Genomic DNA, 20,970 nt, shown 5'->3' with positions numbered 1-20,970 from the left:
ACTTGAACAGTTGCAATCTAATAAGTTATCGCAGTTTCTGAGCCAAATAATTTAAAGACCAACATTGCACTGTGATACATAAAACGCAGATCAGAGAACATGACAAGCCGTGATATACACAATAGTACACAGAGCCTGAGTAGCCGTGGGTCGAGTCTTCTAGAAGTATTCCTCGGACCTTCCCTTGAAACCAATCTGGCCGAAAGTGAGGCAAAGGAACAGCCCCACGTGCCATAAGACCATCCACAACCTACAAAGTCACCAAATTGCTATGAGAGAGGGAAAATGTTGAATGGTTTTAGCAGCAAAGGAAGTTAGTCTTGTCCCTAGGAGTATCACTAGCCATGATAAAAAGGATCCAGTTCAGACCAGAACTGAGATGTGAGGGCTGGACCAGTGGGCCAGTGAGCGAGCTCGGCGCCGATGCTCTGGAAGAAGAGCCCTGTCAAGCTGTTGCCGTTGATCACCGGAACACTCGACGGTGCAAGCCACCCAATCAACCCAAATCCAATCACATTGAGATCGGTGCGAAGCCAATCCCTCTCAAAGCTTTGTCACAGTGATGCAAAGTCTCAGTGTCACAAACATGCCTGCTGTCTAGCCATATATATTAAAAAAGAAATAAAAAGGATAAGCAGGATAGAGAAAGATCTCTCTCACCAGGTGAACCTTCCACCCGAAGCCAACTTCAGATTGAGAGGGCTTCTTGAGGCCACCTGAGGCCTTGTGAATCCTAGGGATATGCAAAGTTATCCAGTTAGAGACTGAAGAGAAACACCCTGTAACCATTGCTACCTTCTGTGTGCGTTACCGGAAGTGAGAGTAGGCTTTGAAGAACGGCGGACGAGAGGGAGAGGAGATGCCAGGCCTGCTGCAACACTGGAGGTAGTTGCCATGGTTGCCATTTGCCTGCCTTGGGGGTCACTGAGAGGCAGCTCCAATTATTTTTAGAGGTGTAGGATTTTTGGGTTTTGAGGTGAGGATGAGAGGAGTACTTAAAAAGATTTGATGTTTTTGTGATTGTGTATCGCCCTCCGTGGATGCCATGGATTCAGTGCCGGAGACATGAGCTAATGAGACCATGCCATCTGGATAGATGTGGATAAGATATCGTTTATCTTTCTCTTTCGTTTTAGCCTGGTTTGAAACTCCTGTTGGTCAGGACCGTCCGTCGCATGGTTCCGAGTCATATTCCGACCGTTATAATGGTGATGACCATCATTATTTATCTCAAAAATATTATAATTTTTTAATATTAAAATAATCACTGAAATAATAGATGTTATTATGGTGTTATGATAAAAATAACATTGTTATCCTTTTCTTTATTTTTTTTATTAGATAAATTTGGTCAGGGCCGTTCCTTGCATGGCTCCAAGTGTTAAACAACACCTTATTCCATTTGGATGCTCCACACTAGAACCGTTATCGGCCGTTGTAATGGTGATGGCCATCATTAGAAATATTATTATAGTTCAAAAGCGTAAGTAAAAATATTGATTGTTATTTATGTTATAACAGTCCATTATAATAAAGCATAATGAAAAATAAGAGCTATAACATTTTTTATGTTATTTATCTCGATAACATCATAGAGGGTGGTCAAAATCCCTACTATCATTACCGTGATTATAATGGTCATTATACAGTTATAAAGCTGGCTTAGATTTGATAGGTTCAGTGAATGAATTTGGTGGGTACACAAACAGAACTAGCAAATGGCATACAGTACAACAGATGAAGGTGGAAATTAGATATAAACCAACAGAGGCTGAAAAAAGATGACCAAGCTTTGACTTATGCAATATCTAATGTAACCTACCGCAACAAGTCATATTCCACTGACAGACCAAATTTCAGAAGTACAAAACTGATGCATAAATCTCCAGTATATTTGATTTTTTAGCTTCTCAGTCAGGCCAAATTGGCCTGCATTACCTCTGCAGTAACATATACTAATTGAAGAAAGGATACTGTATGATAGCAATCAGTTCAAAATTCACCTGATAAACTGCAGACTATATTCAGTTGGAGATATACAAGATATATTCTACAGAAGTTGAGCAACTTCAGAATTTGGTGAATTGCCAAACACTGTCGATAACACTACAATTATCCATGATGATGAAGCACCACGTGGCCAGGGTTATTAAGGTTGAGGGAACTGATGCCGTGAGGTCCTTCAGGATTCACTGCACCAATTGGAATCATTCCCTACAAAAGAAGCATGATACTAAACATATAAATACAGTTCAAAACATAACAGGGAATTTTACTTGCCAATTAATCTGAACCTGGCCTAACTGGTGAAGTCCTAGCGCAGATGTTCCATCCTGCCCTTGCAGATAGCAGCTACTGCCAGTAATGTCACTATAATGTGGAAATAGTCTTGGTTGTGCAACCATCAAAGCCTCCTGCAAGACCAATCCAATCCTAATTTCTCTTGTTGTTGCAGAACATGGGTATTGACCATACAATTTCTCCAAGTTCTTGGAAAGATACCTGACTTAAACTCTGTAGTTGATGGTCAGTTACAAAAGCAGGACTTTGAAGCATAGCATTGCCACAGGATTCCTGCAAAATTGTCTCAATGGATATTAGCAATAACAATGTCATCATGTACCCGCAAAATAGGATGGTTCTCAGAACCATATACCATACATCAAGCTTAAAGCAACAAAAATAATTGCAACATGTTTTACAATCTAGATTACTTGATTCAAATGGTGAATTTGATGGCCACTAATGACTACAGGAGATTGCTGCAAACAGTGCAAGTTGGATGCCTACAATCAAATAGCATAAGTTAATAATACTGTAATAAAACATAGATTGTCAAATTGACAAGTTGATGTCACCAATGTCATACTTGACCCAAAATATGAAGTTGATGGGCAGCCATAGTAACTGGAGACTGATGCATAAAAGTCATGTTCAGTCCCTACAAATGTTCATACATGTTAACATAAAAACTTACGACCAAAAAGAACTCCATAGATATGTTAAGTAAACATTGTAGAGTTTATGCAGGATCTGAATGTCCTCGAAATAACACCTGGCCTAAACAGTGAAGTTGGCAGCCAGCCATAGCAATGGGAGACTGCAGGATAGCACTTCTATCACAGATCTGTGAATTTTATACCATGAGAAATTGTAATCACTCAACAATGTAATGAAAGCAGTCTATAACAAATAGGAAATCATAGAACAACAAATTCTTAGAAGGACAAAGCACAACATTGCAGAAGGTCAATGACCCCATACTTGACTCAAATGGCAAATTTGATGGCCATCAATAGCAATAGGAGCTTGTTGCACAGCAGACATGTTGGGGCCCTGCAAGATGGGCTTCATATAATAATATTGATGTTATAACAAAAAGCTTAATATGTTGACACAGTACCGTTGCAAATCTCATACCAGTGCCAAGAAATGAAGTTGATCGGAAGCCATAACAGCCGGAGTTTGTTGCATGGCAGCCACATTGGATGCCTGTAAGAATTTGTTTTCCACAAAGAGAGAGAGAGAGAGAGAGAGAGAGAGAGAGAGAGAGAGAATCCATTAGAAACTACCAAAAACATAAAATAACAACTTCATGAATGTATAGTCCAACTCCAACAAGAACAGCATCCTTCAAGACTAACAGATCATAATTCTACTCCATAAACATGACTCATCATATTGCTTCTGCAAGGTCAAAGTTTCTCAGATCTCACCTGGCCTAAACAGTTATGTTGATGGCTAGGCATTATCATCGGTGACTGCATTGTGGCACTCACATTGGAACCCTGCAAATTTGTTTGATCAAAGCTGACAGTAATCAAACAGTCTTAAGCCATATTAAATCACAAGCATATCAAAAATTAAATGGTAATAGAATGATAAGAATGCCCAGGTACTCCAGAAGACAGTGTAGAGTTCAGCAAGCTAGCTTACATGAACTCAAAGGATCCAATGCCCTTGATAACATCAAGAAAAGTTTCCTCATAGATCTAAAATCTAGGTCTGGATGTTAAAGGACAAATATATTGCCTACACAACATTAATTGTCAATACCTGACTTAAATAGCAAAGTTGATTGGTAGCTACAACTGGTGAGAGTTGGGTATAAGCCACATTGGATCCCTGCAAATTTTATACTATAGGTAAATACAAACAGCATAACAAAAACAAGTCAATATATCCGTTGCAATCATAAAGTTTCTAGAAAGAGCGGTCCATAAAATTGTTGTGAGTGAACATAAAAGCTAATTCATGTACCCTAAAATGATACCGGGCTTAAGAAGTGAAGGTGATGGCTGGCCATTGCAATAGGAGGTTGTAGCCCAGCACTTGCATTGGAGCTCTGCAAAATTATTTTATCAAAACTAACATTAAAACATAAGATGCATCTGTAGGAAAGCAGAAAGTTGATCACAAATAAATGGTAAAGAGCAATAGAAAAGTTGATAAGAACAGAATAGACTTGCAAATAATTCTATGCAACAATCCAAGACCTCATACAAAAAGGCTAGCCAAAATATTATTTAGGTTTCTTAGCCCTCCATATATACCCAAGATCTAACCAATGCATAAGCAAGGGACCAAATACACGCAGACATGTATCCTTACACACCCCCCTAGTTTAAGCCCTAGCATTTTTGCCAAGCTAAAGAGCTGTATCCAATCATAAATACCACAAAAGGCCTATTGTCAGCCCTATATGAGACCAAGCTGCAGTGTCAAGTCCACAGTGGCTATGAATGAGATTTGCTCTAATAACATTTATAATAGCCTAGGACCACACCCAAAAAGACTAGCCAAAGGTCTTATTTAGATTCCTTGGCCAAATATATGTATTCAAGATTTACCCTAAGGTCCCTAACAAGTGTAAGACTAAACATACGCCTATACGAATCCTTACGCAGAGAGAAAGGGCTACACGTATGGGTGGCCAATATAGCCCACCTTATGTGCATTCGTGTGCAGTAATTAGCCTAAATGCCCACAAACTCCACCATCAGCCCATAATCAGCTCCAAAATGGCCAACGTTATAGTGTTCCTTAGTTCACACAAGCCATGAATCAGATCTGCTTTGATACCAATTGTAACAACTTAAGATCTCACTCAAAAAGACTAACTGAAAGGCATTATTTAGATTCCTTGACCCTATATAAATACCCAAAGTATCCGCAGTATACAACCAATATGGAACTAAACACACACTCGCATAGGTCCTCGCCCACCCCGCCCATTTAAGCTCTAAAGTCCTTGGCAGGATAAGAATCTAAATCCAATCACAAGCACCACAATTAGCTAGTGGTCATCCACCAAAAGGACCCATGTTATAGTGCCACCTAGTCCACATGGCCCAAGGCTTAAACAGGGAAAGTATGTGAGAGCTAGTACTAGCATGTGTTTAGTCCCATGTCGATCGTGCATTAGAAAAATTTTGGGTACTTATACAGGCTAAAGAATCTAAATAATATCTTTCAGCTAGCTTTTTCAGACAAAGCCCTAGACCATTACATTCTACAAGATAGATGATTCATATGGTAATTTTGATGGTCGTCAATAAAATTGGAAATTAATACAATAAGCATGAATGGAGCACAATAAAGTGGATGTTCACAAACTACTGCCAACAAACAATACAAATAGCTTGAAGAAATAGCAATGCAATATTGCAAACTTCATACTTCATTACCAGATTGCAACACTGAAGTTGATGGGCGGTCATAACAGGTGCAGATTGCTGCATATTTACATTAGATGCATAAAACATAACAATTAAATGCAACTAAAATACAACAAGAAAGCTTTCTGAATGGCAGAGAAACATTTCAGGCTTAGTTACCTGACTCATAAAATGAAAGTCACCACTATTCATTGCATAAAGATAACTCATACTCCTGCCACTGCCCAAAAAAAAAAAAGGTAGCATGGATTAATAACTAAAAATTCTTCCAGGTAACAGCTTTTGACGCATTAGTCTTCCTATTTGATTTACTTTTATTTACCTGATCAAGTTTCTATGATAACCACCTATAGCATCAGTTTGTTGCACACAACTCTTAAGTTTATTACTCGTGCTTGAAACCGAAGCCTGTGCACTTTGTCCTGTCCCCATATATGACCAAAAAGGTTACTTAGAACTGGAATTTCTTGTTTGACTTCCTGCAAATACTACACTCTTACCCTCTGTGCACTTCATTTGCCCTTTTCCAGTAGGTGTTTTGCTTGAGCTTAATTTTTTGCCAGACTTGGCACTCTTCTTCTGCTTAGTTTGCTTATTCACAAGCTTCATGCTACAATCTCGTTCTTTTTGCTTCACAATGGGCGCATCGTGCAAAGGTGTCCTAATATGATCCAAAGTCACAAATAAATTCATTACATATCAACATGCTATTGGGATGAGGATTTGTGGAATTTTCATAGATATGACTGAACAGGAAAATCAGTTTTAAAAGGAATAGAAGGAAAAGGAGTGCTCTTACATTGTCATGTTTCCCCCTCACAGAGTAAAACAGATTTTTAATCTAGAAATTGACTAAGAGCATGCCCTTAATGCATCAATGCAAATTTAAATTCCTAACAGAGTGCTTCTTACATAATTTCCTGGATAATGATATTCAAAATAAAAGGGAACAAATTTATAGATTTAGCCTAGGAACACCAACAACCCTCAATTGTTAGTAGATTCTTTCTTTGGTAAAATGATAAAGGGAATAAAAATAAAGGGGGCAAGAAGAGAATAAAAAAGGAGATATATGAGAAGGAATAAGACGAAGAAGAAAAGAAGAATCCTTCTGGAAAAGATGATTAACACAAAAGAAAAAAAAGTAATTATAACATGATAAGCCTTCTTCAAGAGAGAGAACTAAGAGGATTAACTTATTGTATCTCTTGGCCATCAAATATAATGGAGGCTTCACTTTCAAAATCTATATATATTGAAATTGCATGAACTAAAATCAGACTACATCAATCTAAGGAGACTTTTTAAAATCCAAATAGAAGCGAGAGCAACAAAAATGGTATAAAGTTATACAAATCCTATACTTAAGCTACCATAAGTATTCTTAATGACTTCCATGAGCATGCATTTCTTAAATTAGCCTTTTTTCCCTTTCAAGGGTGTTAGTTTACCATGTGCACGCAACTGAACAGAAGGTCTCAATTATCTGCAATAATTTCATGTGACTGGTTCCTCCACTCCCTGCCATCATTGGCAAATTGTATCATTGAGACCTGTTTCCTTCCTATATCTGATAATGACCTGGTTCCCTAACACATCCTGCACCGCTTCACATGAATCACACATGAAATATTCAGCATTGAAACATATAATTTAAGACATGAGCATGTTCCAACAATTATGACACTAAGCATGCTGGTGTTTGACCTTGTCCATGCAGACTCCTATAAAAAGTTGAGCACTCACTACTTGTTCACAGACATTGGACATGCAAATGACATAAATGGCAAATTAAAATACAAGTTGTATTCAGGATACTAAAAAAAAAAATAATAGGAAACAAGTAATGACAGTTACTATCTACTAAATTTTGTTACCATGCCACTTACAATGGAAAGGGATTTGTTAAATTGCTAATGCTCAGCGTGCTTCTATGTTCATCAGTTTCAGCAATCTCTTTCAGACTATGACATAATTTTCTCTTCCTTGTGCTGGACCCACCAACAGATTTTCCAGAATCTGTTGCTGCAGAACTGTTATGACCAGTAGATTGCTTATCAGAGCCTAATACGCTTACTTTCTTTCTCTTCTTTGATGATTTTTCACCAAGTTTCTCTGAAGGGGTGGTTGGACTTTCCTTACTGTGGACACTCAGTAAGGGTTGGCGCATACTAATTCTGGAAATCTCATCCATAACATGTAACAATTTCCTCCTTTTCCTTTTAGTGCCTCTGGCTTTTTCTGAATCTGTTGCAACAAAGCAGTTTTTAGTAGCAGTAAGCATGTCTAACCCAGATACGCTCGCTTTCCTCTTCTTCTTTGACAAGATACTACCCTTCGTCTCCACAGAACTTACTAGATTATCACTGCTTCTGCCTTTTTTGGTTTGGTGCTTACTACTTTTTGGAGTCTCCTTCAAATTACACAAGGCTTTCCTACTTTTCTTGAACTTATTAAGAATTTTTCTCCCACTAGTATCTTCTCTGTTTGATCCTGATATACTTACTTTGCTTTTCTTCTTGGATAGAATCATGCGAGTTTTGTCCATAGGTGTTGCCATTCTTTTCTTGGTAAGATCCTTAGCTACTTCAATTTTTCCAGAACTGGTGATTTCTGATGCAGAAACAGATTTCGAATTCAGATAAATGCTTTCTTGCTTGTTCTTATATAGCTCCCCCTCAGCTACTGAATCTTTCATAACATTTCCTGATTTCTTATCTGTCGACCTGCATCTTGGTTTTCTAGCAAGTGGCTCTTTCACAGGGCTTGTCGGCATTCCCCCTTTCAGGTTCCGGTGAGAACAGAAATGGCATTTGTAAATAATGTTGTTCTGGGTGGAAATGTACAATCTTTTGCGGGGCCTTGCTTTGATCTCATTCTTGTCAATTCGAATGGTGCAGTTATAACCAGGCTGTAGAATGGTTTCACATCTGCACACAAATTTTGAGAATGAAACATAGATATTGAAAATTAACCAAAAACCTATTGTTTAGCATGTCAAAGGCAACTAGTAAAAGAAATCTCACCTTTCACAAGGAAAAGGAAATGGATCTACAGGAGCTCCAGCAGCCTCTGCATGAGCAGCCAAGAGGTGGCCAAAGAAAGCACTTAGAGGAGGAACTGAAGCTTCCATACCAGCCCATGTTGCCATTTTTTGCAGATGCTTTAACCTCAAGACAGATCTAGCATTAACAAATTTTTTACGAGCGCTTTTTTCTTGAATTGTGGCAACTTGATGTCCCATGATAGATATTAATGCACCCCTCAGTCCTTGTTCCTTTGCAATCTATAAATTGTCAAACCTCATCAACTCATCTTGGATCTTTGAAATTCCAAATACATCACATGTCATAGTAGGCAACAGATATAATTACCTGTTAAGAATCAAATTTCCATTCTGAATTCATGTGGCAGAGGGAAAATGGTGTTCATAATCAATGAAAGAACAACATTAGAATGCAATTGGAACACTTAAAAGCTGCAATTTGACAATAATAATAGGTACTCAATCAGCTCGCAGAAAGATTGTTTGGCATATTGAAAGCAATCCAGAGAAAAATCTTTGTTTTTGGAAGCGGGTCCAGTACAGGTACAGGGAAGCGGGTACCCTAAAAAATTTAGTAAAACACACTTACGAAGCAGGTATGGCGATGAGTTTCTAAGGAGATTTGGAAGGGGGTGTGCTGCCCTAAACAGAATACTACTGCAATTAAGAGAAAAACTAAATATTTAAGAATATCAATCGACCCAAACAAGTTGCAAGCTTTCAATATGCATTACCATTACTGAACCATAAAAATTTCAATTCAAGAAAGATTTACACAGGGGAACCATTGACACTAGCTAGCAAATGCAGGAATTTCTGATAATAAGTCCATCATAAAAGAACATATCCAAGTTAGTCTGGTGTGTGTATATATATATATATATAAAGATCGGTCATAACATAACGAAAGAAACCCAAGGAACCAAATGGTACTGATGCAAAAAAGAAACCGCTTTTATGGTTTAGTTTCATTTTCATATTAGATAAATTTAATGGAAGATACATTTGTAATAGATAAAGATGCGAAAGTGTTTCAAAACCAAAGACTGGAAAATTTTCTTATGTCCAAAAAGAATCCACCCCAATACCAACTATTAACAATCTTATTTTTCGTCATAATCTCAGTGATCTCATCGAACCAGCACAAGTTCCAATTCAAGCAAAATTTCAACAGGGACACGAACTAAGCAGATCCAACATTATCTAATCACATTGCTAGTTTGGCGCACACGCATCGAGCAAGAGAGAGAGTCACAGAGAGATACAGAGACCAAATAACCAAATAATCCATTATGCCTGTGGAAATAGTTCTAGGAAAGAAAGGCTTGAAAACCCAAGCGACATAAATACATCTTCTTACAGCTAAAAAGAATTGGATCCACGAACGCCTATCAAGCATCGCCAATTCTAATTGCCATCACGAGCTCGGTGATTCCATCGAAACCCCGGCAGGATAACGGAAAGGTTTTTAGACAGACAGCACCACTTCATCCGATTCAAGACGGGGTTCCACAAACAGATACTGAATTCCAGAATCGAGGATCCAGTAGATCAAAGAAAAAACTTTGAGAAGCCAGAAGAAAAGGAGAGTAGATTACCCCTTCATCTCTACGGTAATGGCGCCTTGGAGATCGAAATCGAATCGCTCGCGTTAAAAACCCGTATTTTTGTTCCCCAGTTTTTTCTTCTATTGGGCTTTTCCTGTCTCCCACTCGCCTTTTCTAGGGCTCGCCAATGCTTTAGTCGTTGGGTTGGGTTGGGCCAGCCCGATAAGATGACCCAAGGTCTGACCCAAACGTTTCGCTTGCAATTTAAGCCCATTGTAGTTTCTTTAAACTTTACGTGTCTGGGATTCAACTGAAGTCATTTGCTGTCAACTCTAATCAAATTTTATTTTCCTCTATTGTGTTTAATTTGTACGTTTAGATTGGACCTAAAACTAACGTGAGTGGAGATTTTGGCTCTAGTGGGGATCAAATCAGGTCAGTTATTGGTTGATTGGATTCTGTCTTGTCCACTTGCACCCTTTCATATCTATCTGCCAGTCAAGCTCTTCCAAAGGGGTAGACATATAAATATATGGTGCATTGTATCTAGAATATACTCAACGCTCACACCTATTGCAATAGAGAAGTGATGTAAAGTGTTGATGGCTCATTGCTTGAGTGGTTGGATGTGGACTCTTAAAGAAAACGGCATAATGCTGGATGCAATAACCCACAGCACAAGAAAAAACTTACCTTTTCATTCTCTTTTTGACTTTAGCCAGTGGGGATCCATGGAGGTTCTCAAGGGTCAAAAAATCACAACTAGACTCATCAACACCTCCAGCCAGGTTACATGATTGAAGGAGAGTGGCAGTATTAAGCAAGGGCATCAAGCTAACATGTCAACATAGAAAGAGAGATCGAATTATGCAATCGATGTGTAGGGCGGTATTAAGCAGTCTTTGTTTGGAAGGACAAACTTGATGAACTAATATCTTATCATGGGTCTGCTATGTAACTCTAATTTTCACTAAACGATTATATGATATGGATGTAGATGAATGAGAATCCCTCTTGATGTGCTAGTTGGACCTCGACATATCAACTAATAAAGTTTTATCTTATTAAAAGTCGACCATGTCAAACCTCTCCAGTGATGATGACATGGTTACCATTTTTCATAGATATCGTGGTAAAATCATGTACCATCATCAACATTGCGAATAGATGGTAGCATTTTGTTAGACCCCGTTTGATGAAATGAATGATAAACATGTTGACAAGGTACTCGCCACCTAACAAGGGATTATATGATTTTCCAAATGAGTGTTTGATTATGCTTCGAATAATAAGCACGAAGAACATGTTTAATATTTATTTTGTATTTATGAAGCTTATCCGCCGTCTGATCCGATATTTTCTCTTTGGATTATAACTGAGTGCTCACCGATAGGATAGTTTGAGAGACTAAAAAAAGATTCTAGGAACCATGGCGAAGCCATCTATGATATCAGTTTTCATCCGATCTTCAGATTGAACCAATCTTGAGGTTGGGACCCATCCGATGATAAAAAATGGTGCTCAACAGACCACGCAGGTGCTGGTATGCTCTAGGCAGAGCCTCAATCCCCCCCACCTCCATCCCTGGGTCATCAACCTATTTGGCTATATGCATAATACTTGGAATCTCTCAAAAACTTGTAGAATGTGGGCATGATCTGTTACTGCCACCCATGATTAATAAATCTGATCCGCAGGTAAGACTCGCTACTGATATCTACGACTAACAATCTTGATCTTTAGATTAGTGGGCGAACCTCTCATCTTAATCGCTTGTCAAATCGTGGCCTAGCAATCTAAGGGTCTGGGAGTTGAATAAACTATTAGATTCTGGCGTGACAACTTATTGTGCCGCCTCCATATAAGAAAGGATAACAATGGAACCCTCGGATAAGTCTATCTTAGAAGGCGCTTATGTGCCCTTATTCTTCCACTCTTTTTTTTTAACTGTTCTTAGACTGTGGCTGACTTAAGCATCGAAAAATTCTCTATCGAAAAAATTCTAATGAGTATGAATTTTTCCTACCGATCCTCCTTCAGCATTTCGATCTTCAAACGATACTCGATCTCAATCATATTTATTTTGGATCAGAGCCTTGCAGTAATACTTTCGATCAGAGCCAAATCTCCGCTACAGCTCGTTAGAATGGATTGACTACTTACACGCAATGCATGTTGCCCATGTTCCAACCAGTTCCACGAGTCCGAAGTATGTAGCTTTTCTAAGTGGGGCACCAAGAAGGGGAAGGTCTAGATGGGCTGGCCTTGGCTCCGTCAGGCGGGATCCCTTCCCAAGGACAAGTTGTAGGGACCAGGACCGAAGCATGCGTCCTGACAATACTCCTTCACCATCATCCGTGACATAATACTGTGGCCATTGGGCAGGGAGGTCAGGCTTGTCACCTGAGACCAACTGTTTCACAGTCTGGTTAGGTCCCACGATCCCTGAAGGATTCCAGTCCAATTCATGGGCAGCTCCTCAATGGCATTGTGACAACCAACAAATGCCTGGTTGTTACCCTGAGACATCCAGTACCACAATTTATGTGAAATGAATATTTTTTTAAATAATGAGCAAATCTCCCCTCCATAACTTGAGTCTTGCCAAGTCTAAAAAATAGCAGCTATCCTTGGTATAGCAGCAGCTAAGTAGCGTCCCTAATTAACAAATTGGACCTCAATCTAACATGACTTTGTGCAATAATTGGTACCAAAAACTTGATCCACATATTAATGAACAAATTCAAGATGCTATATTTTTTATATTGCATACTTAATTGGGTTCAAGTTTCGAACCATTCCATGATCATGGCGATAGAATTCCATTGAATTTCAATTGAATTATCAGACTATGATGAGGCCATTACTCAACCTTGGACTCGAAGGTAGAAGTTAGAGATGCATGCATACAAATACACATGTACAATATGCTATGACCTACACACTGCATGAACAGAATCTAAGTTTGGGTGCGCATGCATGTAGTTTTAGCATGAGATTAGTGGTGTAGCACGTTGATAGAGAGAGTGCATCATCGGTGAGCTTTTCATTAGCTCAAGAGGAAGAGATAGAAAAAAAAAGGAAAGAGGGGAGAATGAATGGCTGGATGGACTTTCTATTAAAAGAAAAAAAAAAAAAGGTCGGGGGGGGGGGGGGGGCCGGGGGGCTGGGGGGACCCACCAAAAGAGAGGGCCAATGCCTCACCATTCCCATCCAATCAGGCGTCCAGATCTCCTAAAGAACTGTACCTCCCATGCCCAAAAATGAAGTCTCCCTCAGTGGCCAGAGGAAAGAGTGGGGCCGACTGTTCCTACCCTACATTCACATAACTAGCTGATCCAGAGGTGGGTCCCAGCAATCTACTGGACGATCGAATCGACACGTGGAGATCCGTACGAAATTCATCCACCCCAGCCGTAGATTTGGTGGGCCCCTTTGGGGAAGTGAGGAGCACGCTTCCCTCCCCAGATGGGGCGCAGACGTGGGCTCTACGGTCTGCACGTCTACTCCCTTCTCTCTGATTATTTATTTGTTTTCCGGTTACTTATAATAGTAATAGTAGGGTATTCTAATAACGACTATTACATTTACAAATTACAATACGGTGGATGTTAATTTCTGTTATCTATTTGGACATTACAGCTTATTGTTACTTACTCTTGCCGGTCAATATTCGTATCCATCGGTGATTAAAAATCCTATACTCATATTGCCTCCTATCCATCATGGATCGGATCAGATAAAGATATGGATTGGATTGATCGGATAAATAAGAAAGATCAGGCTAGATCATATCGAATGATGCAATGATTCATTATATAAATATTATAAAATAATTATAATTTTGAAAAGATGATTTAGATTAAGATTGTATCAGAGGAGTTCAAGATAATATAACACCATTATTAGTATTCAATCCAAATTTATTTCGAATATTTTTGTTAGAATCCATATCTATTCAGGGTTTTATAAAATTCATCATATTCAGGTTGGATCGAGATAGGTATCTAATAGATTGACTAAAATTAACATCTCTATTAATAATTTTTTTAAAAAAAATAATTATCTTATTAGGTATAACATCAACATTTGCTATAGGTGAAGTGCCGGCTAACTTGTTCGTAAAATCTTTGTTTATAATTCTCTCTATCAAAATAGAAAAATAATAAATTTTACTATTAGATGTGTTAATAAAAGGCATCGGGAAATTCAGATAAAATAACACTGTTATTACTCATAGCCATTATTAATATATTATTATTTTTTAAAACAATTGCATGTATATGTATTTGTTCATATATAACTACTATTTTTCCATCTATGATGTTAAAAATGGTTGTTATTTAAAACCATTCATCAGAAATGTGTAAAAGTTTAGGTGTATTGAAAAAAGTATGAAAATTGGTGCATGGATCAGTTTTAATTACCCTGTAAAAGATTACATGCTTTTGTCAAGCGAAACATAGATGATATAAATTATCTTAACATCAAGATTTATTGACTATTTATGTTTTAGTGCGTTTCTTTGTTCGAATAAACAGTAGAATCAGAAAATTGATTCTTAACTTCAATATGAATTATTCTTGATAATGATAATTAAGAAACAATACTGGCAGATGGTATAGCACAAACAAATAACAATCCTTGGACTGTGCTACAATCCACTGCTTCTGCTACATAAGTTATATTGAGCAGTTGTCACTGTGCTTTATGAATCACTTTAAGATATTTACATGGAGGTTTTCTAAGTTTTCCAAGACGCCCTTGATATTTCCATCTTTCATCTCTCCAGTACTTCCAATATGAAGAGAATGTGGTTTAAGCATGTGAGATGGCCATCCAAGTTTATTATGCTGTAATTGGATTGATTGTGACAAGTGAGCGATGGTCATACGAGCATCTTTTGACTGGATGGAGTAAAGAGCAAGATGGTACAAGGAATCCTGCCGCATTGTTGATCTTAGATTGATTCAACTTTATTCATTCACATGTGACTCATACGCAAGATCCTTCTTTTTGAGGTATGCTTATTTATGACAAAAAGTGCAAGAGACTGCTTTGCTTTCTGTTTCAGTCACATGTGAATTCAAATTGATCAGTGATTAATATCTCAATAATTCAAATTATTTGGCCAATAAAAAATAATTCAATGTATTTATGCAATATAAAATTTTTTACTATTTGATATTAAATTAACTAAGTATTAAATACATACATCCATCCATACATATACATATACATACATACATACATATATATATATATAATATCATATAATATAATAATGAATAAGTATATAGTAATATGATAATTAAAATACTATATTAATAATTATATACTGAATTAATTCTAAGAAAAATATATTTAAAATAAATTTTATGGAATACAATATCAATTTATAAATAAATTTGATCTATATAATGTATATTTAATATTTTATAATATTAATTAGAAAAACTAATGAGAAATATCTAATTGAGTTCAAACTTAAAAGTAGCTATCCACTTAAGTTTCAAATAAAAAATTCTTCTTATTTAAAATATAATTTAAAAGCAACTGTTCAAATAGAATGAAATGATCTAATTGTTCTTGTAGTTATAAAGCAACACTATACTATTATAAAGTAATACTATAATATTATAAAATAATATTGCACTATAATAAAAGCAACATTATACTATTATAAAGTAATACTACACTATTATAAAGTTATACTATACTATTATAAAATAATACTGCATTATTGTAAAGTAATACTATAATAAAGGAATACTACACTATGATAATATAATACTACCTTATTGTAAAAAAATACTATACTAATATAATATAATAAAATAATACTGTATTATTATAAAGAAATACTATACTAATATAATATAATGCTACCTTATTTTAAAGGAATACTACACTAATATAATGTAATATTACCTTATTATAAAAGAATACTGCACCCTGATAATATAATACTATAGTATTTTAAAGGATATAAGGGTATATGGATAATTTCAGTCAAAATGGGTAGTTGCTTTTAATTTAAATTTGGAATGGATAGTTACTTTTACATAAAACTCATTTAGGGAGCTGCTTTTAAGTTGAAAGTAGAACTGGATATTTATCTTTAGTTCTCTATATTAATTATTTAATATTTTTTGATATGAGATATTTGATATTTTAATTTTTATTTTATATAATTTAATACTTAATGCACATTATTTCATTGCCCAATTTTTTTTTTATTCCTTGGGATAAATCCAAAAATTATACAGACCTTTAAGGGATGATTTTTTTGCTGTGTAAAAAGTTATTTTTAGGTTAATCCAATCATTAGTTTAATAGTTTTTCCTTTTCCGATTCATATTCTGGGTTGAGTTCTTCTCTACAGTAGTTGAATAAATTAGATTTTAAATATGAGAAGAACTCAGCTAGACGTTCTTGCTCTAATTAGACAATGAAGGATAAGATTTCACTGAATTCTTACTTCATATGGTGAAACTTTGATCTACCCTGTACCAAGCAACTTGGAAAGTTATGTGGTAATATAATAATATTCTCCTATATTATTGCATATAGTTCTTGATATAATTTTATACTTTCATCTTCCTATAAATTCATGGAATAAATTTTTGGCTGTGCCAATCAAAAGGAATGATGGCTTTAGGTTGTGTGATTATGAAACCAAGTGTTATTTACTGTATCATGCTTTGTTAACATTCGTATTTTTAATATGATTCTAAATATTAAACCAATCTTAAAGTGATTTAAATTTTTTCGTTAATACATTTGTTATACAGTAATTTTTTTTTTCTATTGAATAACTATGTCCCTGAACCTGGGGTCTCAACTTTTTCACATTAGCACTAGACATGATTATACAATTGAATCAGTTCTTCGCCTCCTCCATCAGTACAATTTATTAGATATTAATTTAATTCTTCATGTAAGCCAAGAACTGACATAATTTTCTTTTACATATATACATAAAAAAACAAAATTCAAGGGGCAATTAAAAACTAAAAGGCATGGATGGAGCCGTCCCAATTCTGAAAATAGTATATGAGATCTAAGCAAACCGACTACTATAGTTCCCTCAAAAGAGAGCACTTTCAATGAATTCCTATATTGATGCTTGGCCTCACACAAAAAGTCCCAATAGAACAAAAGAATATCTCCGAATATTTTTTTATATCCATAATTAGATAACCCGCCGTTCATAAAAGACAGACTAATATATATGATCCCATATCAAACTCCAAAAGATGCCGATTCAATTCATTCATGGGAGACGAGTTATATTTTTCGTCCGAAAGAAGGATTTATCTTCCTTCGTGCAAAGCATCATCGGATAACACAATAATTACTTCGAGATCTATACAAATGAATGATCGAAATATTTAGAATCCTTTGAGATCTATATGAGAGATAATCTAATTGTCGATATTTCAAAAGAAGCCCAATCATTCTTCGGTGTGCAGAAGGTACAACCCGAACCTCCTCATTCATGTGCTTGCAGAAAAGAGATAAAGAGCAAGGGGCCTAGATAGCCAAATGGAGATAGGGTTTGCATTTCCCCCGGGGTCTACAAGTGTATCATGATGTGCCTCAAGAAAAAGGACCAAGTGGGTGGCATGATGAGGGAGGAGGGGAAGAGAGCAAGCACACAGCGGGATAGAGCATTTGGAGGGTTGTAGGGGGGCGTGGGGACTACCTTTGTACACCATATATAGCAGCCAAAGTGCCTTTGGACGCGACCGGTCTTCTCCAGCTAGTTGGAAAGTGGTGAAGGGAGCATTGCAGGCACCACTGATCGCACCTTCTCCTATTAAAATGGCCGAGTTGGGTCACCATCGGAGCCATAACCAATAATGGCTCAAGCCACGTGAGGAAATAACCTCATTTCGCTTTCCAGTATCAAACAAACCTCTAAGAGCCTACTCGGTATTATTTTTATATCTTATTTTGTATTATAAAAAATAAAAGCATAAGAACCGAGACAAAAAAATATGTTGGTAATGTTATTTTATATTTTACTTTTCAAAAATTATTTTATTATTTTTAAAAATAAAAATATGAAATTTTTATTTTTACTATTTCAAAAATAATAGATTCATACTTTTTGCCATCACCATCAATGCTGCCTTTACCATCGCTACCATCACTACTATTATACGATCTCCACCACTATGATCATCTTAACCCCTATCATCACCACTATTATCATGATCTTTATTGCATCACTATCACTATCATCACCACTACTGTATTATTTATGGCCGCATTGCTATTATCGCCGCCGCCACCGGCATCATTGTGGCTTCTATATCTCTATCATGATTATCACCATCTTAACCATCATCATGATGTTTGTGTTTATAGTTAGCTTTATCATGCAAACGTATATTTTAAAAAATAAAATAAAAATAAAATATTTTTTCATGAAAGTAAGAAAAAATATGATAGTGATGCCACATTAAAATTTCCATACTTACCTTCCAAGGATAACCCTTGATATTAGGATTTTGGAGAAGTTATTTAGTTAAGCTTAGGTAAGATTAGTAGCAGCAGGGACTCCTCTGAAAAGTTTGTCGGAGATGTCTGGCCAGGACACTACCACTACAGGACCTTTTCGATACCACTCGCATCATAGCAGGAAGAAAGAAGAAAATAATATAGACACAATTAGGTACGTGGAACAGCCCAAGTGCTGCCTCCACGGGGCATACAAGCTTCACTAAGAAAGAGAACACAAGTACGAGAAGAAAACACCCACTCTCAACTCTTCGTACATAACTCTCTCAACTAAAAGCTATCCTCACAAAAGCTCTTTCAAATCTCCTAAGGAGATCCTCTAAAAAATCTGCTAGTACCAGGATCCTCGATGCCCCTAGACATTTTTTATGGAATGAACCGCTACATCGTATCTCTCTGTAGCTTCTCTATCTGACGCTCTGCTCTACTCCTGATCTCCTATCGGTGCTCTGTAGGGTCTGCTTGGCCCGCTGCGCACACTTGGAGATCTATCGGACTCCTTCTGGTGGCTGCACGAGCCTCCTACACACTGATGCCTCTGTTCATGGCTCTCTGCCATGCTCACTGCTGCCTGAGACCCTTCTAGGCTGCACACTTGGTTCTATTTTGCTGCAGGGCCCTTTAAAGCACTAAAACCCTTTCTGGATTGAAGAACCACTTCTGATTGGACTCTAGATGCTTCATGGCCGTTCGATCAGCACCGCAAGTCTCCTCAACCACTTGATCATGCTCGATCAAGCTCCATCAGACCCATCTCATGATCATGTCCGCAAGCCTCTACCACCATCTGATTGCACCCCAATTCATAGAATTTCCCATGGACTGTGAGACCCACCTCCGGAAACACACTGGTCCATACATCACGTGAAACATGGTGTGAAACGTCGCTGGTCCACACGTGAGGCATGGACTGCGTGAAGTCTGACAGACCACGTGCCTCACACGCGCCCGCTCAGCCTCACCCGCGGTCGGCCCGCGCGTGCCCGCGTGTGGGGCAGTGCACCCGTGGCCGACGCACATGCCTCAGCGCACGCCTAGGCCTAGCCCGCGCGTTGGCCTAGGCCGAGCCTGCTGCTGGGCCACATGTTGTGGCTCCCTGTCTTTCCTTCTGGCCTGCACGCTGCGGGCCCTACTACTCCACATTTTTGGGTTCTTTACGACGTGCTTTTGGAGTTGGACTTCTCCACATATGGGTTTCCATTCCTGTGGGTCGAATTCGAGATATTTTTTCCAATAAAATCCTATGCAAGCCCCAAGAGAAAGAAATAACAAGATAAGAAGACTAAATAACAAAGTTGTTGGTGCAAAAATCTGCCGACGTCGGAGAAGTTGGAGTCGAGGGAGTCGCGGTCGCCGTCGGGACCTGCAAAGAAAGTCTAAACCGGAGTTGGGGGTTCTCCGACAAGATCCTCCGATGCTCAAGTCAGTTCTCTGCCTCAACAAGAATGGAGTGCTTGAACGAAAATTTTAGCAGAGTTTTTAGATAGAGATTAGAACTTAGAGAATAACGTATCTGGGGTCCTCTTTTTATAGGCGGAGGGTGTAACAGACTAATAGCGACGTTTGTAACCACCTGGTAGTGGGCCGTTCAGGGCCATAAGGGGTTTATTGCGGAGAGTAGTGGCGTCAGGGGCTGTTCAGAGCCACGTGGAGCTTGTCGCGGGGAGTGGAGTGGTTTCTGTTGTCGTGACTTGTCAGAGAGTGGTGGAGCCGCGTGGAATCCGTTGCAGGGAGTAGAGCAGGGTGGCGGCTCTGGTCGTGGCTTGTCAGAGAGTGGTGGAGTCGCGTGGAATCCGTTGCAGGGAGTGGAGCAGGATGGGGGCTCTTGTCGTGGCTTGTCAGAGAGTTCGGATCTGTCGGTCGAAGCTCGGCTAGGATGCCTGATGAAGCAGAGCGGCTCTTCACATCGTCGTTCTGGAAGAGGCTCGGATGTTCTGAGGTCGCCGATGTTTCAGGCGGGGGTCGCCTGCCACAGGAGCTCGGATGGAGATTTTCTGTTGGCGGAGTTCAGGAAAGTCCGATCGCTAGGGGAGTCCGTCTGAGATTTATCTGATGTGGAGGCTCATCCGAAGATCGTCTGCTGGGGAAGCCCGATTTTATGGAGAGCTCGGTAGGAGGTCGATCGGCGATGGACTTCGGATAGCACTGGGGAGGCTCACCCGCTGGAGGG

General features: G+C 38.1%; 2 protein-coding genes across 4 annotated transcripts; both read right to left on the bottom strand.

The window, feature by feature from the left end:
- Positions 1-10: 10 nt before the first annotated feature.
- On the bottom strand, positions 11-1,027 carry LOC105038285 (photosystem I subunit O). Its single transcript, XM_010914039.3, has 4 exons — positions 812-1,027; positions 661-733; positions 370-549; positions 11-250 (listed from the first exon to the last, which is right to left on the bottom strand). Exons 1-4 carry the CDS (start codon positions 903-905, stop codon positions 160-162), a joined length of 438 nt encoding a protein of 145 aa, XP_010912341.1. The 5' UTR covers positions 906-1,027; the 3' UTR covers positions 11-159.
- Positions 1,028-1,757: 730 nt separating this feature from the next.
- LOC105038284 (uncharacterized) lies at positions 1,758-10,462 on the bottom strand. Of its 3 annotated transcripts, none has more exons than XM_073258439.1 (18): positions 10,323-10,462; positions 8,705-9,052; positions 7,568-8,608; positions 6,179-6,339; positions 6,001-6,100; positions 5,838-5,898; positions 5,688-5,735; positions 4,274-4,345; positions 4,057-4,125; positions 3,717-3,788; positions 3,421-3,492; positions 3,265-3,336; positions 3,056-3,127; positions 2,870-2,941; positions 2,715-2,786; positions 2,503-2,574; positions 2,295-2,414; positions 1,758-2,214 (listed from the first exon to the last, which is right to left on the bottom strand). In XM_073258439.1, exons 2-18 carry the CDS (start codon positions 8,920-8,922, stop codon positions 2,113-2,115), a joined length of 2,496 nt encoding a protein of 831 aa, XP_073114540.1. In that variant the 5' UTR covers positions 8,923-9,052; positions 10,323-10,462; the 3' UTR covers positions 1,758-2,112. The 3 variants fall into 3 exon arrangements, with proteins under 3 accessions (XP_073114540.1, XP_010912339.1, XP_029118369.1); XM_010914037.4 differs by having other exon boundaries at positions 10,085-10,418; XM_029262536.2 differs by lacking the exon at positions 5,688-5,735 and having other exon boundaries at positions 10,085-10,418.
- Positions 10,463-20,970: the final 10,508 nt, after the last annotated feature.

The sequence above is a fragment of the Elaeis guineensis genome, chromosome 1, assembly GCF_000442705.2.
Source record: "Elaeis guineensis isolate ETL-2024a chromosome 1, EG11, whole genome shotgun sequence".
Lineage (NCBI taxonomy): Eukaryota > Viridiplantae > Streptophyta > Magnoliopsida > Arecales > Arecaceae > Elaeis > Elaeis guineensis.
Note: the sequence above shows the minus strand (reverse complement) of the source record. Positions and strands in the feature narration are given on the sequence as shown.